Consider the following 24,178-nt stretch of genomic DNA (forward strand, 5'->3'; position numbering starts at 1 on the left):
AACCAGACACCCAGGACACAACTCCATAACCCCACTTGATTGACGGATGCATACTACTACAAATACAAATAATAATAATAATAATAACATTTATTCAGAGACTACTTCACAAAACAAGTGGCAAAGGCTTACCATGAGGTGTGGGGAGGGAGAGAACCCAGCCTCCTAAGACGTCTGCTCCGGTATTAACAGGAGTCAGTAGTCGTCTTCTCCGGTACTAACAGAAGTACTCACCTGCAACAAGAAAAAATAAAGTGTGTGAGAAAGTATCCCGACCAGCTGACATGACCCAAGAGTGACGACCTTCCCATCAGTCATGACCTGTATCTCTGTCAAAACCTTCACACTACCACCCTGGTGACTACCAACCGTGTGCCGATAATCTGGTCTACTACCGCTCACAGGGTGGGTATGGGGTGCACAACCACTCACAGGATGTGTATGGGAGTGCACAATAAATAAGCAAGTGAAACAAAACATCCCATAACATCCCATCCCAGCCTCCAGGTCTGGGCTACACCAGACCTGGAGGCTACCAGACCTGGAGACTACCAGACTACACCAGCCCTGGAGGCTGCGGGACTACACCAGTCCTGGAGGCTGTGGGACTACACCAGCCCTGGAGGCTACCAGACGACACCAGTCCTGGAGGCTGTGGGACTACACCAGCCCTGGAGGCTACCAGACGACACCAGTCCTGGAGGGTACCAGACTACACCAACCCTGGAGGCTGCGGGACTACACCAGCGCTGGAGGCTACCAGTGAGGCTGGTACCCTGGAGGCTACCTGATCAACCATGCTGTGACTTATATGTCAGCCTGCGAGCAACCGCGTCTAACAGCCTGGTTGATCAGTCCAGCAACCAGGAGGCCTGGTCGACGACCGGGCCGCGGTGACACTAAGCCCCAGAAGCACCTCAAGGTAACCTCAAGGTAAGGTACCAGACTACACCAGCCCTGGAGGGTACCAGACTACACCAGCCCTGGAGGCTGTGGGACTACACCAGCCCTGGAGGCTGTGGGACTACACCAGCCCTGGAGGCTACCATACTACACCAGCCCTGGAGGCTGTGGGACTACACCAGACCTGGAGGCTGTGGGACTACACCAGCCCTGGAGGCTACGGGACTACACCAGCCCTGGAGGCTACGGGACTACACCAGCCCTGGAGGCTGTGGGACTACACCAGCCCTGGAGGCTGTGGGACTACACCAGCCCTGGAGGCTGTGGGACAACACCAGCCCTGGAGCCTACGGGACTACACCACCCCTGGAGGCTACCAGACTAAACCAGCCCTGGAGGCTGTGGGACTACACCAGCCCTGGAGGCTACGGGACTACACCAGCCCTGGAGGCTACGGGACTACACCAGCCCTGGAGGCTGTGGGACAACACCAGCCCTGGAGGCTGTGGGACTACACCAGCCCTGGAGGCTGTGGGACTACACCAGTCCTGGAGGCTGCGGGACTACACCAGCCCTAGAGGCTGTGGGACTACACCAGCCATGGAGGCTGTGGGACTACACCAGCCCTGGAGGCTGTGGGACTACACCAGCCCTGGAGGCTGGGGGACTACACCAGCCCTGGAGGCTGTGGGACTACACCAGCCCTGGAGGCTACGGGACTACACCAGCCCTGGAGGCTGTGGGACTACACCAGCCCTGGAGGCTGTGGGACTACACCAGCCCTGGAGGCTACGGGACTCCACCAGTCCTGGAGGCTGCGGGACTACACCACCCCTGGAGGCTACCAGACTACACCAGTCCTGGAGGCTACCAGACTACACCAGCCCTGGAGGCTACCAAACTACACCAGCCCTAGAGGCTACCAGACTATACCAGTCCTGGAGGCTACCAGACTACACCAGTCCTGGAGGCTACCAGACTACACCAGCCCTGGAGGCTACCAGACTACAACAGTCCTGGAGGCAACCAGACTACACCAGTCCTGGAGGCTACCAGACTACACCAGTCCTGGAGCCTACCAGACTACACCAGTCCTGGAGGCTACCAGACTACACCAGTCCTGGAGGCTACCAGACTACACCAGTCCTGGAGGCTACCAGACTACACCAGTCCTGGAAGCTACCAGACTGCACCAGCCCTGGAGGCTACCAGACTACACCAGTCCTGGAGGCTACCAGACTACACCAGTCCTGGAGGCTACCAGACTACACCAGTCCCGGAGGCTACCAGACTACACCATTCCTGGAGGATACCAGACTACACCAGTCCTGGAGGCTACCAGACTACACCAGTCCTGGAGGCTACGAGACTACACCAGCCCTGGAGGCTACCAGACTACACCAGCCCTGGAGGCTACGGGACTACACCAGCCCTGGAGGCTACCAGACTACACCAGCCCTGGAGGCTACCAGACTACACCAGCCCTGGAGGCTGTGGGACTACACCAGCCCTGGAGGCTGTGGGACTACACCAGCCCTGGAGGCTGTGGGACAACACCAGCCCTGGAGGCTGTGGGACTACACAAGGCCTGGAGGTTACGGGACTACACCAGCCCTGGAGGCTGTGGGACTACACCAGCCCTGGAGGCTACCAGACTACATCAGCCCTTGAGGCTGCGGGACTACATCAGCCCTGGAGGCTGTGGGACTACACCAGACCTGGAGGCTACCAGACTACACCAGCCCTGGAGGCTACCAGACTACACCAGCCCTGGAGGCTGCGGGACTACACCAGACCTGGAGGCTGCGAGACTACACCAGCCCTGGAGGCTACCAGACTACACCAGCCCTGGAGGCTACCAGACTACACCAGCCCTGGAGGCTACCAGACTACACCAGCCCTGGAGACTACCAAACTACACCAGCCCTGGAGGCTACCAGACTACACCAGTCCTGGAGGCTACCAGACTACACCAGTTCTGGAGGCTACCAGACTACACCAGCCCTGGAGGCTACCAGACTACACCAGCCCTGGAGGCTACCAGACTACACCAGCCCGGGAGGCTACGGGACTACACCAGCCCTGGAGGCTACCAGACTACACCAGTTCTGGAGGCTACCAGACTACACCAGTTCTGGAGGCTACCAGACTACACCAGCCCTGGAGGCTACCAGACTACACCAGCCCTGGAGGCTACCAGACTACACCAGCCCTGGAGGCTTCCAGACTACACCAGCCCTGGAGGCTACCAGACTACACCAGCCCTGGAAGCTACCAGACTACACCAGTTCTGGAGGCTACCAGACTACACCAGCCCTGGAGGCTACCAGACTACACCAGCCCTGGAGGCTGCCAGACTACACCAGCCCTGGAGGCTACCAGACTACACCAGCCCTGGAGGCTACCAGACTACACCAGCCCTGGAGGCTACCAGACTACACCAGCCATGGAGGCTGCGGGACTACACCAGCCCTGGATGCTGCGGGACTACACCAGCCCTGGAGGCTATGGGACTACACCAGCCATGGAGGCTGTGGGACTACACCAGCCCTGGAGGCTACCAGACTACATCAGCCCTGGAGGCTGCGGGACTTCACCAGCCCTGGAGGCTACGGGACTGCACCAGCCCTGGAGGCTGTGGGACTACACCAGCCCTGGAGGCTGCGGGACTACACCAACCCTGAAGGCTACGGCAGTACGCCAGCCCTGGAGGCTGTGGGACTACACCAGCCCTGGAGGCTGTGGGACTACACCAGCCCTGGAGGCTACCAGACTACACCAGCCCTGGAGGCTGCGGGACTACACCAGCCATTGAGGCTGCGGGACTACACCAGCCCTGGAGGCTACCAGATTACACCAGCCCTGGAGGCTACGGGACTACACCAGCCATGGAGGCTGCGGGACTACACCAGCCCTGGAGGCTACCAGACTACACCAGCCCTGGAGGCTACCAGACTACACCAGCCCTGGAGGCTGCGGGACTACACCAGCCCTGGAGGCTGTGGGACTACACCAGCCCTGGAGGCTACGGGACTACACCAGCCCTGGAGGCTGTGGGACTACACCAGCCCTGGAGGCTACCAGACTACACCAGCCCTGGAGGCTGTGGGACTACACCAGCCCTGGAGGCTACGGGACTACACCAGCCCTGGAGGCTACGGGACTACACCAGCCCTGGAGGCTGTGGGATTACACCAGCCCTGGAGGCTGTGGGACTACACCAGCCCTGGAGGCTACCAGACTACACCAGCCCTGGAGGCTGCGGGACTACACCAGCCCTGGAGGCTGTGGGACTACACCAGCCCTGGAGGCTACCAGACTACACCAGCCCTGGAGGCTACCAGACTACACCAGTCCTGGAGGCTACCAGACTACACTAGCCCTCGAGGCTACCAGACTACACCAGCCCTGGAGGCTACGGGACTACACCAGCCCTGGAGGCTACCAGACTACACCAGCCCTGGAGGCTGTGGGACTACACCAGCCCTGGAGGCTGTGGGACTACACCAGCCCTGGAGGCTACGGGACTACACCAGCCCTGGAGGCTGTGGGACTACACCAGCCCTGGAGGCTGTGGGACTACACCAGCCCTGGAGGCTACGGGACTACACCAGTCCTGGAGGCTGCGGGACTACACCACCCCTGGAGGCTACCAGACTACACCAGTCCTGAAGGCTACCAGACTACACCAGCCCTGGAGGCTACCAGACTACACCAGACCTGGAGGCTACCAGACTATACCAGTCCTGGAGGCTACCAGACTACACCAGTCCTGGAGGCTACCAGACTACACCAGCCCTGGAGGCTACCAGACTACAATAGTCCTGGAGGCTACCAGACTACACCAGTCCTGGAGGCTACCAGATATACCAGTCCTGGAGGCTACCAGACTACACCAGTCCTGGAGGCTACCAGACTACACCAGTCCTGGAGGCTACCAGATTACACCAGTCCTGGAGGCTACCAGACTACACCAGTCCTGGAAGCTACCAGACTGCACCAGCCCTGGAGGTTACCAGACTACACCAGTCCTGGAGGCTACCAGACTACACCAGTCCTGGAGGCTACCAGACTACACCAGTCTCGGAGGTTACCAGACTACACCAGTCCTGGAGGCTACCAGACTACACCAGTCCTGGAGGCTACCAGACTACACCAGTCCCGGAGGCTACGAGACTACACCAGCCCTGGAGGCTACGGGACTACACCAGCCCTGGAGGCTACGGGACTACACCAGCCCTGGAGGCTGTGGGACTACACCAGCCCTGGAGGCTGTGGGACTACACCAGCCCTGGAGGCTGTGGGACTACACCAGCCCTGGAGGCTGTGGGACTACACAAGCTCTGGAGGCTACGGGACTACACCAGCCCTGGAGGCTGTGGGACTACACCAGCCCTGGAGGCTACGGGACTACACCAGCCCTGGAGGCTGCGGGACTACATTAGCCCTGGAGGCTGTGGGACTACACCAGCCCTGGAGGCTACGGGACTACACCAGCCCTGGAGGCTGCGGGACTACACCAGACCTGGAGGCTGCGAGACTACACCAGCCCTGGAGGCTACCAGACTACACCAGCCCTGGAGGCTACCAGACTACACCATCCCTGGAGGCTACCAGACTACACCAGTCCTGGAGGTTACCAGACTACACCAGCCCTGGAGGCTACCAGACTACACCGGCCCTGGAGGCTACCAGACTACACCGGCCCTGGAGGCTACCAGACTACACCAGTCCTGGAGGCTACCAGACTACACCAGCCCTGGAGGCTACCAAACTACACCAGCCCTGGAGGCTACCAGACTACACCAGTCCTGGAGGCTACCAGACTACACCAGCCCTCGAGGCTACCAGACTACACCAGTTCTGGAGTCTACCAGACTACACCAGCCCTGGAGGCTACCAGACTACACCAGCCCTGGAGGCTACCAAACTACACCAGCCCTGGAGGCTACCAGACTACACCAGCCCTGGAGGCTACCAGACTACACCAGCCCTGGAGGCTACCAGACTACACCAGCCCTGGAGGCTACCAGACTACACCAGCCCTGGAGGCTGCGGGACTACACCAGCCCTGGAGGCTACCAGACTACACCAGCCCTGGAGGCTTCGGGACTACACCAGCCCTGGAGGCTGTGGGACTATACCTGCCCTGGAGGCTACCAGACTACACCAGCCCTGGAGGCTGCAGGACTACACCAGCCCTGAAGGCTGTGGGACTACACCAGCCCTGGAGGCTACGGGACTACACAAGCCCTGGAGGCTGTGGGACTACACCAGCCCTGGAGGCTGCGGGACTACACCAGCCCTGGAGGCTACGGGACTACACCAGCCCTGGAGGCTGTGGGACTACACCAGCCCTGGAGGCTACCAGACTACACCAGCCCTGGAAGCTGCGGGACGACGCCAGCCCTGGAAGCTGTGGGACTACACCAGCCCTGGAGGCTACCAGACTACACCAGCCCTGGAGGCTACCAGACTACACCAGTCCTGGAGGTTACCAGACTACACTAGCCCTGGAGGCTAACAGACTACACCAGCCCTGGAGGTTACCAGACTACACCAGTCCTGGAGGCTACCAGACTACACCAGCCCTGGAGGCTACCAGACTATACCAGCCCTGGAGGCTACGGGACTACACCAGCCCTGGAGGCTACGGGACTACACCAGCCCTGGAGGCTACGGGACTACACCAGCCCTGGAGGCTGTGGGATTACATGAGAGAGGGTGAGGTGGGATGGATGACATGAGAGTGGGTGAGGTGGGTTGGGTGACATGAGAGTGGGTGAGGTAGGTTGGATGACATGAGAGTGGGTGAGGTGGGTTGGGTGACATGAGAGTGGGTGAGGTGGGTTGGATGACATGAGAGTGGGTGAGGTGGGTTGGGTGCCATGAGAGTGGGTGAGGTGGGTTGGATGACATGAGAGTGGGTGAGGTGGGTTGGATGACATGAGAGTGGGTGAGGTGGGTTGGATGACATGAGAGTGGGTGAGGTGGGTTAGATGACATGAGAGTGGGTGAGGTGGGTTGGATGACATGAGAGTGGGTGAGGTGGGTTGGATGACATGAGAGTGGGTGAGGTGGGTTGGATGACATGAGAGTGGGTGAGGTGGGTTGGATGACATGAGAATGGGTGATGTGGGTTGGATGACATGAGAGTGGGTAAGGTGGGTTGGATGACATGAGAGTGGGTGAGGTGGGTTGGATGACATGAGAGTGGGTGAGGTGGGTTGGATGACATGAGAGTGGGTGAGGTGGGTTGGATGACATGAGAGTGGGTGAGGTGGGTTGGATGACATGAGAGTGGGTGAGGTGGGTTGGATGACATGAGAGTGGGTGAGGTGGGTTGGATGACATGAGAGTGGGTGAGGTGGGTTGGATGACATGAGAGTGGGTGAGGTGGGTTGGATGACATGAGAGTGGGTGAGTGAAGGGAATTATCAAGGGAAATCGCCAAGCCAATCGGACTACAAAGCACTTGTAAGGGATCAAGTTTAGGGTTTAGGTTGGTGGGTGAACTATTCGTTGGCATGAGTGAAATGTACTCATCTAATTGTGCTTACGGGGGTTGAGTTCTGGCTCTTTGGTCCCGCCTCTCAACTGTCAATCAACTGGTGTACAGGTTCCTGAGCCTATTGGGCTCTATCATATCTACATTTGAAACTGTGTGTGGAGTCAGCCTCCACCACATCACTGCCTAATGCATTCCACCTGTTAACTCCTCACACCTCAATGTCTCATAAATCACTATCTCACACCTCACACCTGACAAGTACAACTTAATTAAACCTAACTTACAGACATAAACCTTGCCACTGAAGTTTTAAAAGACAAAGGCAGTGGACTTATATACTGTGACTCGCAGAGTGCACTCCTGGCATTGAACGCACATAGTAGTGACACCTAGAAAATAGTCAGTGATATTTGAATGAATGTTTTAGCTGCTAAAGAAGACAGATTTGAGATTAAATGGATATGGATACCATTACATGTTGGCATCTCAAGGCATGACACTGTTGATATGCTTGCAAAGACAGCCTGTAGAAGACTAATAGTAGACATTAATATGGGTGTTTCATTAGCAGTGACAAAGAGAATACTTAAACAAATATCTAATGAAGATCTCACCGACCTAACAAGTTCACAAAGACCATAAAGTTGTAGCATTAAATATTATGATAGATATCGTGAGGAGACATTCACATATGGGACTAATAGAACAAGAACCCGGCAATGTGATGTTATAGTGGCCAGAATACGCCTGGAATATAGACGTATCTGGCAGCTTTCTCAAAACCCAAATGTCGAGTACACAATGTGTCAACTTTGTGAAAGTGTCGGAATACACCAAGTGTCAACTTTGTGAAAGTGTCGGAATACACCAAGTGTTAACTTTGTAAAAGTGTCGGAATACACCAAGTGTCAACTTTGTGAAAGTGTTGGAATACACCAAGTGTCAACTTTGTGAAAGTGTCGTAATACACCAAGTGTCAACTTTGTGAAAGTGTCGGAATACACCAAGTGTCAACTTTGTGAAAGTGTCGGAATACACCAAGTGTCAACTTTGTGAAAGTGTTGGAATACACCAAGTGTCAACTTTGTGAAAGAGAAAACATGCACTCTCTTGAACATTATATTGTAGAATGTCCCATACTGACTGACTTTCGCCCTCCTGGGCTAAGGTATGCTGAACTGTGTAATTACTATATGAGTACTGGAACACTTGATGATATATTGGACTTGTACCCAAGACTATGTAATACATCAGTTATACAATGTATTGTACCTATACAACATGTAATACATCAGTTATACAATGTATTGTACCTATAACCTGAGCTTGTTAAAGCATCTTAATCACCTTCAGTGATTTAGTGTTTAATATCACACTAATTTCTATAGAAGTTATCTTATCCTGTCAAAGTAGGAGAGACATACGTGTGTGTATACATATGTGCATATGTGTAGGTATATATGTGTATGTATGTATGTATATGTGTGTGCATTTGTATACAGGGTATTTATGTGCTGGTCAGAATAACATTTCACCTTTGTAAACATTAATGCTATGTAAAAGACACCTCGAACACTGTTTATGTAGGACAGACGTAAATATGTGTATTATGTATGTAGGTTAGTTTAGCATTTTAAAAGCACCGAATCACCTTCTGTGGTTGATTGTTCAATAAATCCCTGAACTATATGTTTAACACATCTCTCACCCTGTCCATGGAGGACAGAAGAAAATGTATATATGCTGGTTAGCATTGTAAATGTATGGCCACGTCTGTGGAAGAAAAAATAAATAAATAAAAAACTCACAAATGACACCTCATACCTCACCCCTCACACCTGACACCTCACCCCTCACACCTGACCCCTCACACCTGACCCCTCACACCTGACCCCTCACGCCTGACCTCTCACACCTGACCCCTCATACCTGACACCTCACCCCTCACACCTCACCCCTCACACCTCACAGTCTCAGACACGGTGCTTCTGGGGGACTGAACACGTAATTTTAAATTTAATTTTGTTTCTACACGGAGAGACTATTGCTTGGCCCCCAGCTGCTGGGCCTGGCTTGACACACTCCCAGCTGCTGGGCCTGGCTTGACACCCCAGCTGCTGGGCCTGGCTTGATACACTCCCAGCTGCTGGGCCTGGCTTGACACACTCCCAGCTGCTGGGCCTGGCTTGACACCCCAGCTGCTGGGCCTGGCTTGACACCCCAGCTGCTGGGCCTGGCTTGATACACTCCCAGCTGCTGGGCCTGGCTTGACACCCCAGCTGCTGGGCCTGGCTTGATACACTCCCAGCTGCTGGGCCTGGCTTGACACACTCCCAGCTGCTGGGTCTGGCTTGACACACTCCCAGCTGCTGGGCCTGGCTTGATACACTCCCAGCTGCTGGGCCTGGCTTAATACACTCCCAGCTGCTGGGCCTGGCTTGACACACTCCCAGCTGCTGGGTCTGGCTTGACACACTCCCAGCTGCTGGGCCTGGCTTGATACACTCCCAGCTGCTGGGCCTGGCTTAATACACTCCCAGCTGCTGGGCCTGGTTTGACACACTCCCAGCTGCTGGGTCTGGCTTGACACACTCCAAGCTGCTGGGTCTGGCTTGACACTCCCAGCTGCTGGGCCTGGCTTGATACACTCCCAGCTGCTGGGCCTGGCTTGACACACTCCCAGCTGCTGGGCCTGGCTTGACATACTCCCAGCTGCTGGGCCTGGCTTGACACACTCCCAGCTGCTGGGCCTGGCTTGACACACTCCCAGCTGCTGGGCCTGGCTTGACACACTCCCAGCTGCTGGGTCTGGCTTGACACACTCCCAGCTGCTGGGCCTGGCTTGACACACTCCCAGCTACCTAGGCCTGGCTTGACACCCCAGCTGCTGGGCCTGACTTGACACCCCAGCTGCTGGGCCTGGCTTGACACACTCCCAGCTGCTGGGCCTGGCTTGACACACTCCCAGCTGCTGGGCCTGGCTTGACACACTCCCAGCTGCTGGGCCTGGCTTGACACACTCCCAGCTGCTGGGCCTGGCTTGACACACTCCCGGCTGCTGGGCCTGGCTTGACACACTCCCAGCTGCTGGGCCTGGCTTGACACACTCCCAGCTGCTGGGCCTGGCTTGACACACTCCCAGCTGCTGGGCCTGGCTTGACACACTTCCAGCTGCTGGGCCTGGCTTGACACACTCCCAGCTGCTGGGCCTGGTTTGACACACTCCCAGCTGCTGGGCCTGGCTTGACACACTCCCAGCTGCTGGGCCTGGCTTGACACACTCCCAGCTGCTGGGCCTGGCTTGACACACTCCCAGCTGCTGGGCCTGGCTTGACACCCCAGCTGCTGGGCCTGGCTTGACACCCCAGCTTCTGGGCCTGGCTTGATACACTCCCAGCTGCTGGGCCTGGCTTGACACCCCAGCTGCTGGGCCTGGCTTGACACTCCCAACTGCTGGGCCTGGCTTGACACCCCAGCTGCTGGGCCTGACTTGACACCCCAGCTGCTGGGCCTGGCTTGACACACTCCCAGCTGCTGGGCCTGGCTTGACACCCCAGCTGCTGGGCCTGGCTTGACACACTACCAGCTGCTTGACCTGGCTTGACACACTCCCAGCTGCTGGGCCTGGCTTGACACACTCCCAGCTGCTGGGCCTGGCTTGACACACTCCCAGCTGCTGGGCCTGGCTTGACACACTCCCAGCTGCTGAGCCTGGCTTGACACACTCCCAGCTGCTGGGCCTGGCTTGACACACTCCCAGCTGCTGGGCCTGGCTTGACACATTCCCAGCTGCTGGGCCTGGCTTGACACATTCCCAGCTGCTGGGCCTGGCTTGACACACTCCCAGCTGCTGGGCCTGGCTTGACACATTCCCAGCTGCTGGGCCTGGCTTGACACACTCCCAGCTGCTTGACCTGGCTTGACACGCCCAGCTGCTGGGCCTGGCTTGACACCCCAGCTGCTGGGCCTGGCTTGACACATTCCCAGCTGCTTGACCTGGCTTGACACACTCCCAGCTGCTTGACCTGGCTTGACACTCTCAGCTGCTTGACCTGGCTTGACACATTCCCAGCTGCTGGGTCTGGCTTGACACTCCCAGCTGCTGGGCCTGGCTTGACACACTCCCAGCTGCTGGGCCTGGCTTGACACACTCCCAGCTGCTGGGCCTGGCTTGCCACACTCCCAGCTGCTGGGCCTGGCTTGACACACTCCCAGCTGCTGGGCCTGGCTTGACACTCCCTGCTGCTGGGCCTGGCTTGACACTCCCAGCTGCTGGGCCTGGCTTGACACACTCCCAGCTGCTGGGCCTGGCTTGACACACTCCCAGCTGCTGGGCCTGGCTTGACACTCCCAGCTGCTGGGCCTGGCTTGACACACTCCCAGCTGCTGGGCCTGGCTTGACACACTCCCAGCTGCTGGGCCTGGCTTGACACACTCCCAGCTGCTGGGCCTGGCTTGACACTCCCAGCTGCTGGGCCTGGCTTGACACACTCCCAGCTGCTGGGCCAAGCTTGACACTAGATAACACTGTGTTATCATCTAAGCTCTTGTCAGCTCACAGCTTCTCAAACTGAGATTGCAAAGCAGGAGGATGTTATCAGTGATCCCTGTAGGCAAGATAACACCACGATAACCACGTGTGATATGTTGAATAGTTGCCTTGTAGCCAAGATAACAACAACAACTTAACCATATGTGATATCCTAAACAGTTACCGTGCAGCAAAAATAACAGCCCTCTAGCAATACATAGACCCACCCTTGAATATGAAGCCCCAGCATGGAACCCTGACCTGAAAAAGGACAAGGGGAGACTAGAAAAGGTTCAAAAGCATGTAACAAGACACGTTCCGGAGCTGAGGGTATTGAGCTACGAGGAAAGACTGAGAGAACTGGACCTTACCACACTGGAGGAGAGGAGAGATAGCGGTGGCACGATAACAAGAGGTTCTCAGACAAGTGGTGAGCAAGCGGCGGTGGAGCAAGCCAGGAGCAGGGGAACGAGGCGTCGAGGACGGAACCTGGAGACGGCAATGAGCCATAGAGACATCAGGGGCAACTTTTACAGTGTTACAGTTGTCAGTAAATGGAACAGGTTCGATGCACAAGTCGTTGAAGTCGTGGGATTTAAAGTATGTTGACCAGACCACACACTAGAAGGTGAAGGGACGACGACGTTTAGGTCCGTCCTGGACCATTCTTAAGTCGATTGTGTGATTGTGGACAATCGACTTAAGAATGGTCCAGGACGGACCAAAACGTTGTAACAGTGCAAGTAGTTTGCACTCTTTCATATATAATTGTGAATTATAATTGTAGGTGTTGGTGAGGAGGCGCACGGTACGAGGGAGGGTTGACTAGCTTCAATCCGCTGACATGGCAGTAAGTAACAAGGAGGGCCTTGTGTACTGCAGGACCCGCCTGGGTCCTGCAGCACATAAGGGTTAGTTTTGCTTCTCAGGCCTTATTTGGGCATGAGGAAGAGAGTACACAGCTTCCCCCACGTTGGGAATGGCTGGTAGAATCAGTTAGCAAACGCCTTGCACAGAGAGGTGACCAGCCAGTCTTCCCACCCTGACGGGTGACACCCCAGGCACCCTCAGGATGTATCCGTCTGAGTTGTGAGGTAAGAGTGTCAGTAATGCATTGTCTTGATTGGGTGTCTTAGTAGTGACGAGCTGAACCATTTAACCATGTATGGTGTGGGCGTGTATGGTGTGGGTGTGTATGGTGTGGGCGTGTATGGAGTGGGTGATCCCCCCCCCCCTTTCAATTTGGTCAATATTGTATTAATTAATAGAATGTCTGTTACGAACTCGGATCCAGCGTCCGAGCCCGGAGCAGTGACGATCGCGCCATCTGTGGGTCAGCTCCCGAAACCCCCTCCAAACGGACGACGACACCTGGTGAGGACGACGTGTACTGGCCTCGAGGGCCAGTTTCCAGTCCTGTTCAGCGCTCAACACAGCCGCCGCTGACCTCTGGTGAGGTGGTGCTCAGACGACAACGCCATCTAGGGAGTGGATACGTCGGGCGTTTGTGCCTGAGCCCGTAAGTGAGGTGTTTTAGTGTGTCCCAGTTATTGATGACGTGTCTGCTTACAGAGTCGACCTGGGACTGCTGTGATGGAAGTGGAGTCAGTCTACCCAAGGCAGCCATCTCCATACCTTGTGCTTTGCTGCAGCAGCTGTGAAGTCGTCCCCCGGAAGAACACTGTGGTGTTACCCTGCCAGTGGAGTGGCAATAGAAGGATTACCCGGGACCGACTGCTGGAGACGTTTATCCACTGGGGTATTGAGGACAGGAGAGTGATTTGTGTTATCACACGAGGCTCCTGTCTAGGGCGTTACCCTTATATCGTTCGTGGAGTGGCCTGACCAGCCTTGCTGATCCGGAACCTGCCAGCAGACCTGCTGGACGTGTGGTTGACGGCCTCCACGGCGGTGCCCCCAGTGGACCTGTGTTTTGGCTGACCTGTGGCCAGGGTAGGCTCAACTTCTCAGAGAATTCGTTGTGAGGCCACGAAGAAAGCACCGAGGATTTAGCACCGAGAGCCTGTGTCCAGAGTCTTCAGCAGAAGACTATTGTGTTTCCCCTGTACAGTGTTAATACCCCTCCCCCTGTGTACTCTTTTATATATATTATTTATTGGTGATGGGAATAATTATAGTCTTAAGTTCTTAACTTTCTTTCCCTTCCCCCTTTAAGTTACTTGCGTCACGGATCACATCCCTTGAAAGCCACTACTGGCTTGGGGTCGGATACAACTTCCTCTAACAACATCAGAGTAAGAACCCCGTTGCGTCCCCAGAGGGCCGTAACAATGTCAAAGTGTTAAATATCAATTGCTGGAAAATGAAATAATTTGGTAATAAATATCTTTGTAGAAGAACAAGCTTGGCTTTTGTTTAGTCCTCTTTTTGAATCAATGTCCCCACAAGTAAGAGTTAAGGCTAGAGAAATATCTAGATGAACACGTGAGAGATAACTAAATTAAGCAGTGTTCCTGTCGCATTGTTTAAGTGGAAGTGAACTTAGATTCAATGACAGGTGGTGGCAGCAAACATCAGAACATCTTAGAATAACAGTATAGTATAACATCATAGTATAGATAGAATAAAATCAGTCTACTCTCCCTACTCTTCTTATTCCTCCTACATCACTCTACTCCTCCTCCTTCATTCTCTCCCTCCTGCCTCCCCTCTCCCCGTTCGCTCCCCGTTTTCTATTCCCGCTCTCCTCTTCCCCACCTCAGTTCCTGCCTCACCCTCCCCCATATTCTATCCACCCATCATTCATCCCTCTTTCCTCCTCTCCTCCTTCTACCTTTTTTTTTGAGATATATACAAGAGTTGTTACATTCTTGTACAGCCACTAGTACGCGTAGCGTTTCGGGCAGGTCCCTGGAATACGATCCCCTGCCGCGAAGAATCGTTTTTTCATCCAAGTACACATTTTACTGTTGCGTTAAACAGAGGCTACAGTTAAGGAATTGCGCCCAGTAAATCCTCCCCGGCCAGGATACGAACCCATGACATAGCGCTCGCGGAACGCCAGGCGAGTGTCTTACCACTACACCACGGAGACTGCTAATTTACTTTGCTTTACTTGACTTATACTACATTAACATGATATCCCCCCCCCCGTTACAACGTCGTCGTCCCTTCACCTTCTAGTGTGTGGTCTGGTCAACATACTTCAGCCACGTTATTGTGACTCATCGCCTACGTTGGATATAAACATCTATATTGTAAATATGATAAATGCGTGAGTAATGAGTCATTGTATTAATAGAAGAACGTTGGGAAGGCGGGGCCAGGAGCCTAGCTCCACCCTGCAGGCACATGTAGGTGAGTACATGACATATTAAACAGTTGTCATGTAGTCAAGATAACACCTCTGTAATCATATATGAAGGGCCCTGGTGGCCGAGTGGGCAGCGCTCATGATTCATAATCCTAGGGACCGGAGATTAATCCCCGGCGATGGCAGAAGCAAACGGGCGGAGTTTCTGTCACCCTGATATACCTGTTCACCTAGCAGTATATATGAACCTGTGAGTTAGACAGTTGCTAAGGGCTGCTTCCTGGGTATGTGTGTGTACTCACCTAATTGTGCATGTGGGGGTTAAGCTCTGGCTCTTTGGTCCCGCCTCTCAACTGTCAATCAACTGGTGTACAGATTCCTGAGCCTATTGGGCTCTATCATATCTACATTTGAAACTGTGTATGGAGTCAGCCTCCACCACATCACTGCCTAATGCATTCCACCTGTTAACTACTCTGACACTGAAAAAGTTCCTTCTAACGTCTCTGTGGCTCATGTGGGTATTCAGTCTCCACCTGTGTCCCCTTGTTCGCGTCCCGCCAGTGTTAAACAGTTTATCTTTATCTACCCTGTGAATTCCTCTGAGAATCGACAGGGTAGTGTATATGTGTGTGTGTGGGGGGGGGGGAGGTGAATTACACACATCAGATCTTGAAACAACTGCAGTGTAGCCTAGATAACACCTCCTTAACCACACATGATATCTTAATCTCCAACCTTTCACAAAGTGCTGTATACAACTTGGTAACAAAAATGGATACCGGTTTCATCCGAAAATTCAGTTATTAATATATACTTAGCCGCATATTAGGTCTAGATATATGGCTATATGGCCATATATATATATATATGTATATATATATATATATATATATATATATATATATATATATATATATATATATATATATAGACATATATATATATGGCCTCCCAGACCATCCTTCAAGCACTATAGCATATAAGTTAGTCTCTCCATCGCCATATATGTTAAATACATATTCAATACATAACTAATTTCACCAGCCTATAGTGGACTCGTCAAAACTGAAATTAATTATAAATATTCTCAATTAATAATGACTATTAAAAAAAAAATCCCATTAGTTTTCCATTGAAAAGGTCGATGAAAATTTGTCTTATGGACCTGCAGCCCTTCCCTGGGTCCCATGTAGACCTGCAGCCCTTCCCTGGGTCCCATGTAGACCTGCAGCCCTTCCCTGGGTCCCATGTAGACCTGCAGCCCTTCCCTGGGTCCCATGTAGACCTGCAGCCCTTCCCTGGGTCCCATGTAGACCTGCAGCCGTTCCCTGGGACCCATGTAGACCGGCAGCCCTTCCCTGGGACCCATGTAGACCTGCAGCCCTTTCCTGGGTCCCATGTAGACCTGCAGCCCTTCCCTGGGACCCATGTAGACCTGCAGCCCTTCCCTGGGACCCATGTAGACCTGCAGCCCTTCCCTGGGTCCCATGTAGACCTGCAGCCCTTCCCTGGGTCCCATGTAGACCTGCAGCCCTTCCCTGGGTCCCATGTAGACCTGCAGCCCTTCCCTGGGACCCATGTAGACCTGCAGCCCTTCCCTGGGTCCCATGTAGACCTGCAGCCCTTCCCTGGGTCCCATGTAGACCTGCAGCCCTTCCCTGGGACCCATGTAGACCTGCAGCCCTTCCCTGGGTCCCATGTAGACCTGCAGCCCTTCCCTGGGTCCCATGTGGACCTGCAGCCCTTCCCTGGGACCCATGTAGACCTGCAGCCCTTCCCTGGGTCCCATGTAGACCTGTAGCCGTTCCCTGGGACCCATGTAGACCTGCAGCCCTTCCCTGGGACCCATGTAGACCTGCAGCCCTTCCCTGGGACCCATGTAGACCTGCAGCCCTTCCCTGGGTCCCATGTAGACCTGCAGCCCTTCCCTGGGTCCCATGTAGACCTGCAGCCCTTCCCTGGGTCCCATGTAGACCTGCAGCCCTTCCCTGGGACCCATGTAGACCTGCAGCCCTTCCCTCGGTCCCATGTAGACCTGCAGCCCTTCCCTGGGTCCCATGTAGACCTGCAGCCGTTCCCTGGGACCCATGTAGACCTGCAGCCCTTCCCTGGGACCCATGTAGACCTGCAGCCCTTCCCTGGGTCCCATGTAGACCTGCAGCCCTTCCCTGGGTCCCATGTAGACCTGCAGCCCTTCCCTGGGTCCCATGTAGACCTGCAGCCCTTCCCTGGGTCCCATGTGGACCTGCAGCCCTTCCCTGGGTCCCATGTAGACCTGCAGCCCTTCCCTGGGTCCCATGTAGACCTGCAGCCGTTCCCTGGGACCCATGTAGACCTGCAGCCCTTCCCTGGGACCCATGTAGACCTGCAGCCCTTCCCTGGGACCCATGTAGACCTGCAGCCCTTCCCTGGGTCCCATGTAGACCTGCAGCCCTTCCCTGGGTCCCATGTAGACCTGCAGCCCTTCCCTGGGTCCCATGTAGACCTGCAGCCCTTCCCTGGGACCCATGTAGACCTGCAGCCCTTCCCTCGGTCCCATGTAGACCTGCAGCCCTTCCCTGGGTCCCATGTAGACCTGCAGCCCTTCCCTGGGACCCATGTAGACCTGCAGCCCTTCCCTGGGTCCCATGTAGACCTGCAGCCCTTCCCTGGGTCCCATGTAGACCTGCAGCCCTTCCCTGGGACCCATGTAGACCTGCAGCCCTTCCCTGGGTCCCATGTAGACCTGCAGCCCTTCCCTGGGACCCATGTAGACCTGCAGCCCTTCCCTGGGTCCCATGTAGACCTGCAGCCCTTCCCTGGGACCCATGTAGACCTGCAGCCATTCCCTGGGTCCCATGTAGACCTGCAGCCCTTCCCTGGGTCCCATGTAGACCTGCAGCCCTTCCCTCGGTCCCATGTAGACCTGCAGCCCTTCCCTGGGTCCCATGTAGACCTGCAGCCCTTTCCTGGGTCCCATGTAGACCTGCAGCCCTTCCCTGGGACCCATGTAGACCTGCAGCCCTTCCCTGGGTCCCATGTAGACCTGCAGCCCTTCCCTGGGACCCATGTAGACCTGCAGCCCTTCCCTGGGACCCATGAAGACCTGCAGCCCTTCCCTGGGACCCATGTAGATCTGCAGCCCTTCCTTGGGACCCATGTAGACCTGCAGCCCTTCCCTGGGACCCATGTAGACCTGCAGCCCTTCCCTGGGACCCATGTAGTCCTGCAGCCCTTCCCTGGGACCCATGTAGACCTGCAGCCCTTCCCTGGGACCCATGTAGACCTGCAGCCCTTCCCTGGGACCCATGTAGACCTGCAGCCCTTCCCTGGGACCCATGTAGACCTGCAGCCCTTCCCTGGGACCCATGTAGACCTGCAGCCCTTCCCTGGGACCCATGTAGACCTGCAACCCTTCCCTGGGACCCATGTAGACCTGCAGCCCTTCCCTGGGTCCCATGTAGACCTGCAGCCCTTCCCTGGGACCCATGTAGACCTGCAGCCCTTCCCTGGGACCCATGTAGACCTGCAGCCCTTCCCTGGGACCCATGTGGACCTGCAGCCCTTCCCTGGGACCCATGTAGACCTGCAGCCCTTCCCTGGGACCCATGTAGACCTGCAGCCCTTCCCTGGGACCCATGTGGACCTGCAGCCCTTCCCTGGGACCCATGTAGACCTGCAGCCCTTCCCTGGGACCCATGTAGACCTGCAGCCCTTCCCTGGGTCCCATGTAGACCTGCAGCCCTTCCCTGGGACCCATGTCGACCTGCAGCCCTTCCCTGGGTCCCATGTAGACCTGCAGCCCTTCCCTGGGACCCATGTAGACCTGCAGCCCTTCCCTGGGTCCCATGTAGACCTGCAGCCCTTCCCTGGGTCCCATGTAGACCTGCAGCCCTTCCCTGGGACCCATGTAGACCTGCAGCCCTTCCCTGGGACCCATGTAGACCTGCAGCCCTTCCCTGGGACCCAAGTAGACCTGCAGCCCTTCCCTGGGACCCATGTAGACCTGCAGCCCTTCCCTGGGACCCATGTAGACCTGCAGCCCTTCCCTGGGTCCCATGTAGACCTGCAGCCCTTCCCTGGGACCCATGTAGACCTGCAGCCCTTCCCTGGAACCCATGTAGACCTGCAGCCCTTCCCTGGGACCCATGTAGACCTGCAGCCCTTCCCTGGGGCCCATGTAGACCTGCAGCACTTCCCTGGGACCCATGTAGACCTGCAGCCCTTCCCTGGGACCCATGTAGACCTGCAGCCCTTCCCTGGGACCCATGTAGACCTGCAGCCCTTCCCTGGGACCCATGTAGACCTGCAGCCCTTCCCTGGGACCCATGTGGACCTGCAGCCCTTCCCTGGGACCCATGTAGACCTGCCGCCCTTCCCTGGGACACATGTAGACCTGCAGCCCTTCCCTGGGACCCATGTAGACCTGCAGCCCTTCCCTGGGACCCATGTGGACCTGCAGCCCTTCCCTGGGACCTATGTAGACCTGCAGCCCTTCCCTGGGACCCATGTGGACCTGCAGCCCTTCCCTGGGACCCATGTAGACCTGCAGCCCTTCCCTGGGACCCATGTAGACCTGCAGCCCTTCCCTGGGACCCATGTAGACCTGCAGCCCTTCCCTGGGACCCATGTTGACCTGCAGCCCTTCCCTGGGACCCATGTAGACCTGCAGCCCTTCCCTGGGACCCATGTAGACCTGCAGCCCTTCCCTGGGACCCATGTAGACCTGCAGCCCTTCCCTGGGACCCAAGTAGACCTGCAGCCCTTCCCTGGGACCCATGTAGACCTGCAGCCCTTCCCTGGGTCCCATGTAGACCTGCAGCCCTTCCCTGGGTCCCATGTAGACCTGCAGCCCTTCCCTGGGACCCATGTAGACCTGCAGCCCTTCCCTGGGACCCATGTAGACCTGCAGCCCTTCCCTGGGACCCAAGTAGACCTGCAGCCCTTCCCTGGGACCCATGTAGACCTGCAGCCCTTCCCTGGGACCCATGTAGACCTGCAGCCCTTCCCTGGGTCCCATGTAGACCTGCAGCCCTTCCCTGGGACCCATGTAGACCTGCAGCCCTTCCCTGGAACCCATGTAGACCTGCAGCCCTTCCCTGGGACCCATGTAGACCTGCAGCCCTTCCCTGGGGCCCATGTAGACCTGCAGCACTTCCCTGGGACCCATGTAGACCTGCAGCCCTTCCCTGGGACCCATGTAGACCTGCAGCCCTTCCCTGGGACCCATGTAGACCTGCAGCCCTTCCCTGGGACCCATGTAGACCTGCAGCCCTTCCCTGGGACCCATGTGGACCTGCAGCCCTTCCCTGGGACCCATGTAGACCTGCCGCCCTTCCCTGGGACACATGTAGACCTGCAGCCCTTCCCTGGGACCCATGTAGACCTGCAGCCCTTCCCTGGGACCCATGTGGACCTGCAGCCCTTCCCTGGGACCTATGTAGACCTGCAGCCCTTCCCTGGGACCCATGTGGACCTGCAGCCCTTCCCTGGGACCCATGTAGACCTGCAGCCCTTCCCTGGGACCCATGTAGACCTGCAGCCCTTCCCTGGGACCCATGTAGACCTGCAGCCCTTCCCTGGGACCCATGTTGACCTGCAGCCCTTCCCTGGGACCCATGTAGACCTGCAGCCCTTCCCTGGGACCCATGTAGACCTGCAGCCCTTCCCTGGGACCCATGTAGACCTGCAGCCCTTCCCTGGGACCCATGTAGACCTGCAGCCCTTCCCTGGGACCCATGTAGACCTGCAGCCGTTCCCTGGGACCCATGTAGACCTGCAGCCCTTCCCTGGGACCCATGTAGACCTGCAGCCCTTCCCTGGGTCCCATGTAGACCTGCAGCCCTTCCCTGGGTCCCATGTAGACCAGCAGCCCTTCCCTGGGTCCCATGTGGACCTGCAGCCCTTCCCTGGGACCCATGTGGACCTGCAACCCTTCCCTGGGTCCCATGTAGACCTGCAGCCCTTCCCTGGGACCCATGAAGACCTGCAGCCCTTCCCTGGGACCCATGTAGACCTGCAGCCCTTCCCTGGGACCCATGTAGACCTGCAGCCCTTCCCTGGGTCCCATGTAGACCTGCAGCCCTTCCCTGGGACCCATGTGGACCTGCAGCCCTTCCCTGGGTCCCATGTAGACCTGCAGCCCTTCCCTGGGACCCATGTAGACCTGCAGCCCTTCCCTGGGACCCATGTGGACCTGCAGCCCTTCCCTGGGACTCATGTAGACCTGCAGCCCTTCCCTGGGACCCATGTAGACCTGCAGCCCTTCCCTGGGTCCCATGTAGACCTGCAGCCCTTCCCTGGGTCCCATGTGGACCTGCAGCCCTTCCCTGCGGTCCCATTGAGACCTGCAGCTCTTCCCGGGGACCCATGTAGACCTGCAGCCCTTTCCTGGGTCCCATGTAGACCTGCAGCCCTTCCCTGGGTCCCATGTGGACCTGCAGCCCTTCCCTGGGTCCCATGTAGACCTGCAGCCCTTCCCTGGGACCCATGTAGACCTGCAGCCCTTCCCTGGGTCCCATGTAGACCTGCAGCCATTCCCTGGGTCCCATGTAGACCTGCAGCCCTTCCCTAGGACCCATGTCGACCTGCAGCTCTTCCCTGGGTCCCATGTAGACCTGCAGCCCTTCCCTGGGACCCATGTAGACCTGCAGCCCTTCCCTGGGTCCCATGTAGAACTGCAGCCATTCCCTGGGTCCCATGTAGACCTGCAGCCCTTCCCTGAGACCCATGTAGACCTGCAGCCCTTCCCTGGGACCCATGTAGACCTGCAGCCCTTCCCTGGGACCCATGTAGACCTGCAGCTCTTCCCTGGGTCCCATGTAGACCTGCAGCCCTTCCCTGGGTCCCATGTAGACCTGCAGCCCTTCCCTAGGTCCCATGTAGACCTGCAGCCCTTCCCTGGGACCCATGTAGACCTACAGCCCTTCCCTCGGTCCCATGTAGACCTGCAGCCCTTCCCTGGGTCCCATGTAGACCTGCAGGCGTTCCCTGGGACCCATGTAGACCTGCAGCCCTTCCCTGGGACCCATGTAGACCTGCAGCCCTTCCCTGGGACCCATGTAGACCTGCAGCCCTTCCCTGGGTCCCATGTAGACCTGCAGCCCTTCCCAGGGTCCCATGTAGACCTGCAGCCCTTCCCTGGGTCCCATGTAGACCTGCAGCCGTTCCCTGGGACCCATGTAGACCGGCAGCCCTTCCCTGGGACCCATGTAGACCTGCAGCCCTTCCCTGGGACCCATGTAGACCTGCAGCCCTTCCCTGGGTCCCATGTAGACCTGCAGCCCTTCCCTGGGTCCCATGTAGACCTGCAGCCCTTCCCTGGGACCCATGTAGACCTGCAGCCCTTCCCTGGGTCCCATGTAGACCTGCAGCCCTTCCCTGGGACCCATGTGGACCTGCAGCCCTTCCCTGGGACCCATGTGGACCTGCAGCCCTTCCCTGGGACCCATGTAGACCTGCAGCCCTTCCCCGGGACCATGTGGACCTGCCGCCCTTCCCTGGGACCAATGTGGACCTGCAGCCCTTCCCTGGGGTCCCATGTAGACCTGCAGCCCTTTCCTGGGACCCATGTGGACCTGCAGCTCTTCCCTGGGGTCCCATGTGGACCTGCAGCCCTTCCCTGGGGTCCCATGTGGACCTGCAGCCCTTCCCTGGGACCCATGTGGACCTGCACCCCTTCCCTGGGGTCCCATGTGGACCTGCAGCTCTTCCCTGGGGTCCCATGAGGACCTGCAGCCCTTCCCTGGGACCCATGTGGACCTGCAGCCCTTCCCTGGAACACATGTGGACCTGCAGCCCTTCCCTGGGACCCATGAGGACCTGCAGCCCTTCCCTGGGACCCATGTAGACCTGCAGCCCTTCCCTGGGACCCATGTAGACCTGCAGCCCTTCCCTGGGACCCATGTGGACCTGCAGCCCTTCCCTGGGACCCATGTAGACCTGCAGCCCTTCCCTGGGACCATGTGGACCTGCAGCCCTTCCCTGGGACCATGTGGACCTGCAGCCCTTCCCTGGGACCATGTGGACCTGCAGCCCTTCCCCGGGACCAATGAGAATCGCCCACGATGGGGTACTGGCTGCTTATTGGCTGGTTAATTTGTAATGAGATGGAAGCAGCTGCCACCTGCCCCGCGGCGCCCAGGCTGGTGTTAACAGCCAGCTTAACTGGTGTTAACAGTCAGCTTAACTGGTGTTAACAGTCAGCTTAACTGGTGTTAACAGTCAGCTTAACTGGTGTTAACAGTCAGCTTAACTGGTGTTAACAGTCAGCTTAACTGGTGTTAACAGTCAGCTTAACTGGTGTTAACAGTCAGCTTAACTGGTGTTAACAGTCAGCTTAACTGGTGTTAACAGTCAGCTTAACTGGTGTTAACAGTCAGCTTAACTGGTGTTAACAGTCAGCTTAACTGGTGTTAGCAGTCAGCTTAACTGGTGTTAACAGTCAGCTTAACTGGTGTTAACAGTAAGCTTAATTGGTGTTAACAGTCAGCTTAACTGGTGTTAACAGTCAGCTTAACTGGTGTTAACAGTCAGCTTAACTGGTGTTAACAGTCAGCTTAACTGGTGTTAACAGTCAGCTAACCTGGTGTTAACAGTAAGCTTAATTGGTGTTAACAGTCAGCTTAACTGGTGTTAACAGTCAGCTTAACTGGTGTTAACAGTCAGCTTAACTGGTGTTAACGGTCAGCTTAACTGGTGTTAACAGTAAGCTTAACTGGTGTTAACAGTAAGCTTAACTGGTGTTAACAGTCAGCTTAACTGGTGTTAACAGTCAGCTTAACTGGTGTTAACAGTCAGCTTAACTGGTGTTAACAGTCAGCTTAACTGGTGTTAACAGTCAGCTTAACTGGTGTTAACAGTCAGCTTAACTGGTGTTAACAGTCAGCTTAACTGGTGTTAACAGTCAGCTTAACTGGTGTTAACAGTAAGCTTAACTGGTGTTAACAGTCAGCTTAACTGGTGTTAACAGTCAGCT

General features: G+C 56.4%; 2 protein-coding genes across 2 annotated transcripts in view; both read right to left on the reverse strand.

Moving 5' to 3' along the window:
- LOC123753629 (uncharacterized) overlaps positions 1 to 24,178 on the reverse strand; it is a gene marked incomplete at its 3' end in the record, with an annotated part of 181,328 nt that overhangs the window by 49,967 nt on the left and 107,183 nt on the right.
- Positions 196 to 22,112, reverse strand: LOC138372903 (eukaryotic translation initiation factor 3 subunit A-like). The gene is made up of 2 exons (XM_069338578.1): positions 21,549 to 22,112; positions 196 to 234 (listed from the first exon to the last, which is right to left on the reverse strand). The coding sequence occupies exons 1-2, from the start codon at positions 22,110 to 22,112 to the stop codon at positions 196 to 198; spliced, it is 603 nt and encodes a 200-aa protein (XP_069194679.1).

This window comes from Procambarus clarkii, chromosome 40 (genome assembly GCF_040958095.1).
Source record: "Procambarus clarkii isolate CNS0578487 chromosome 40, FALCON_Pclarkii_2.0, whole genome shotgun sequence".
Lineage (NCBI taxonomy): Eukaryota > Metazoa > Arthropoda > Malacostraca > Decapoda > Cambaridae > Procambarus > Procambarus clarkii.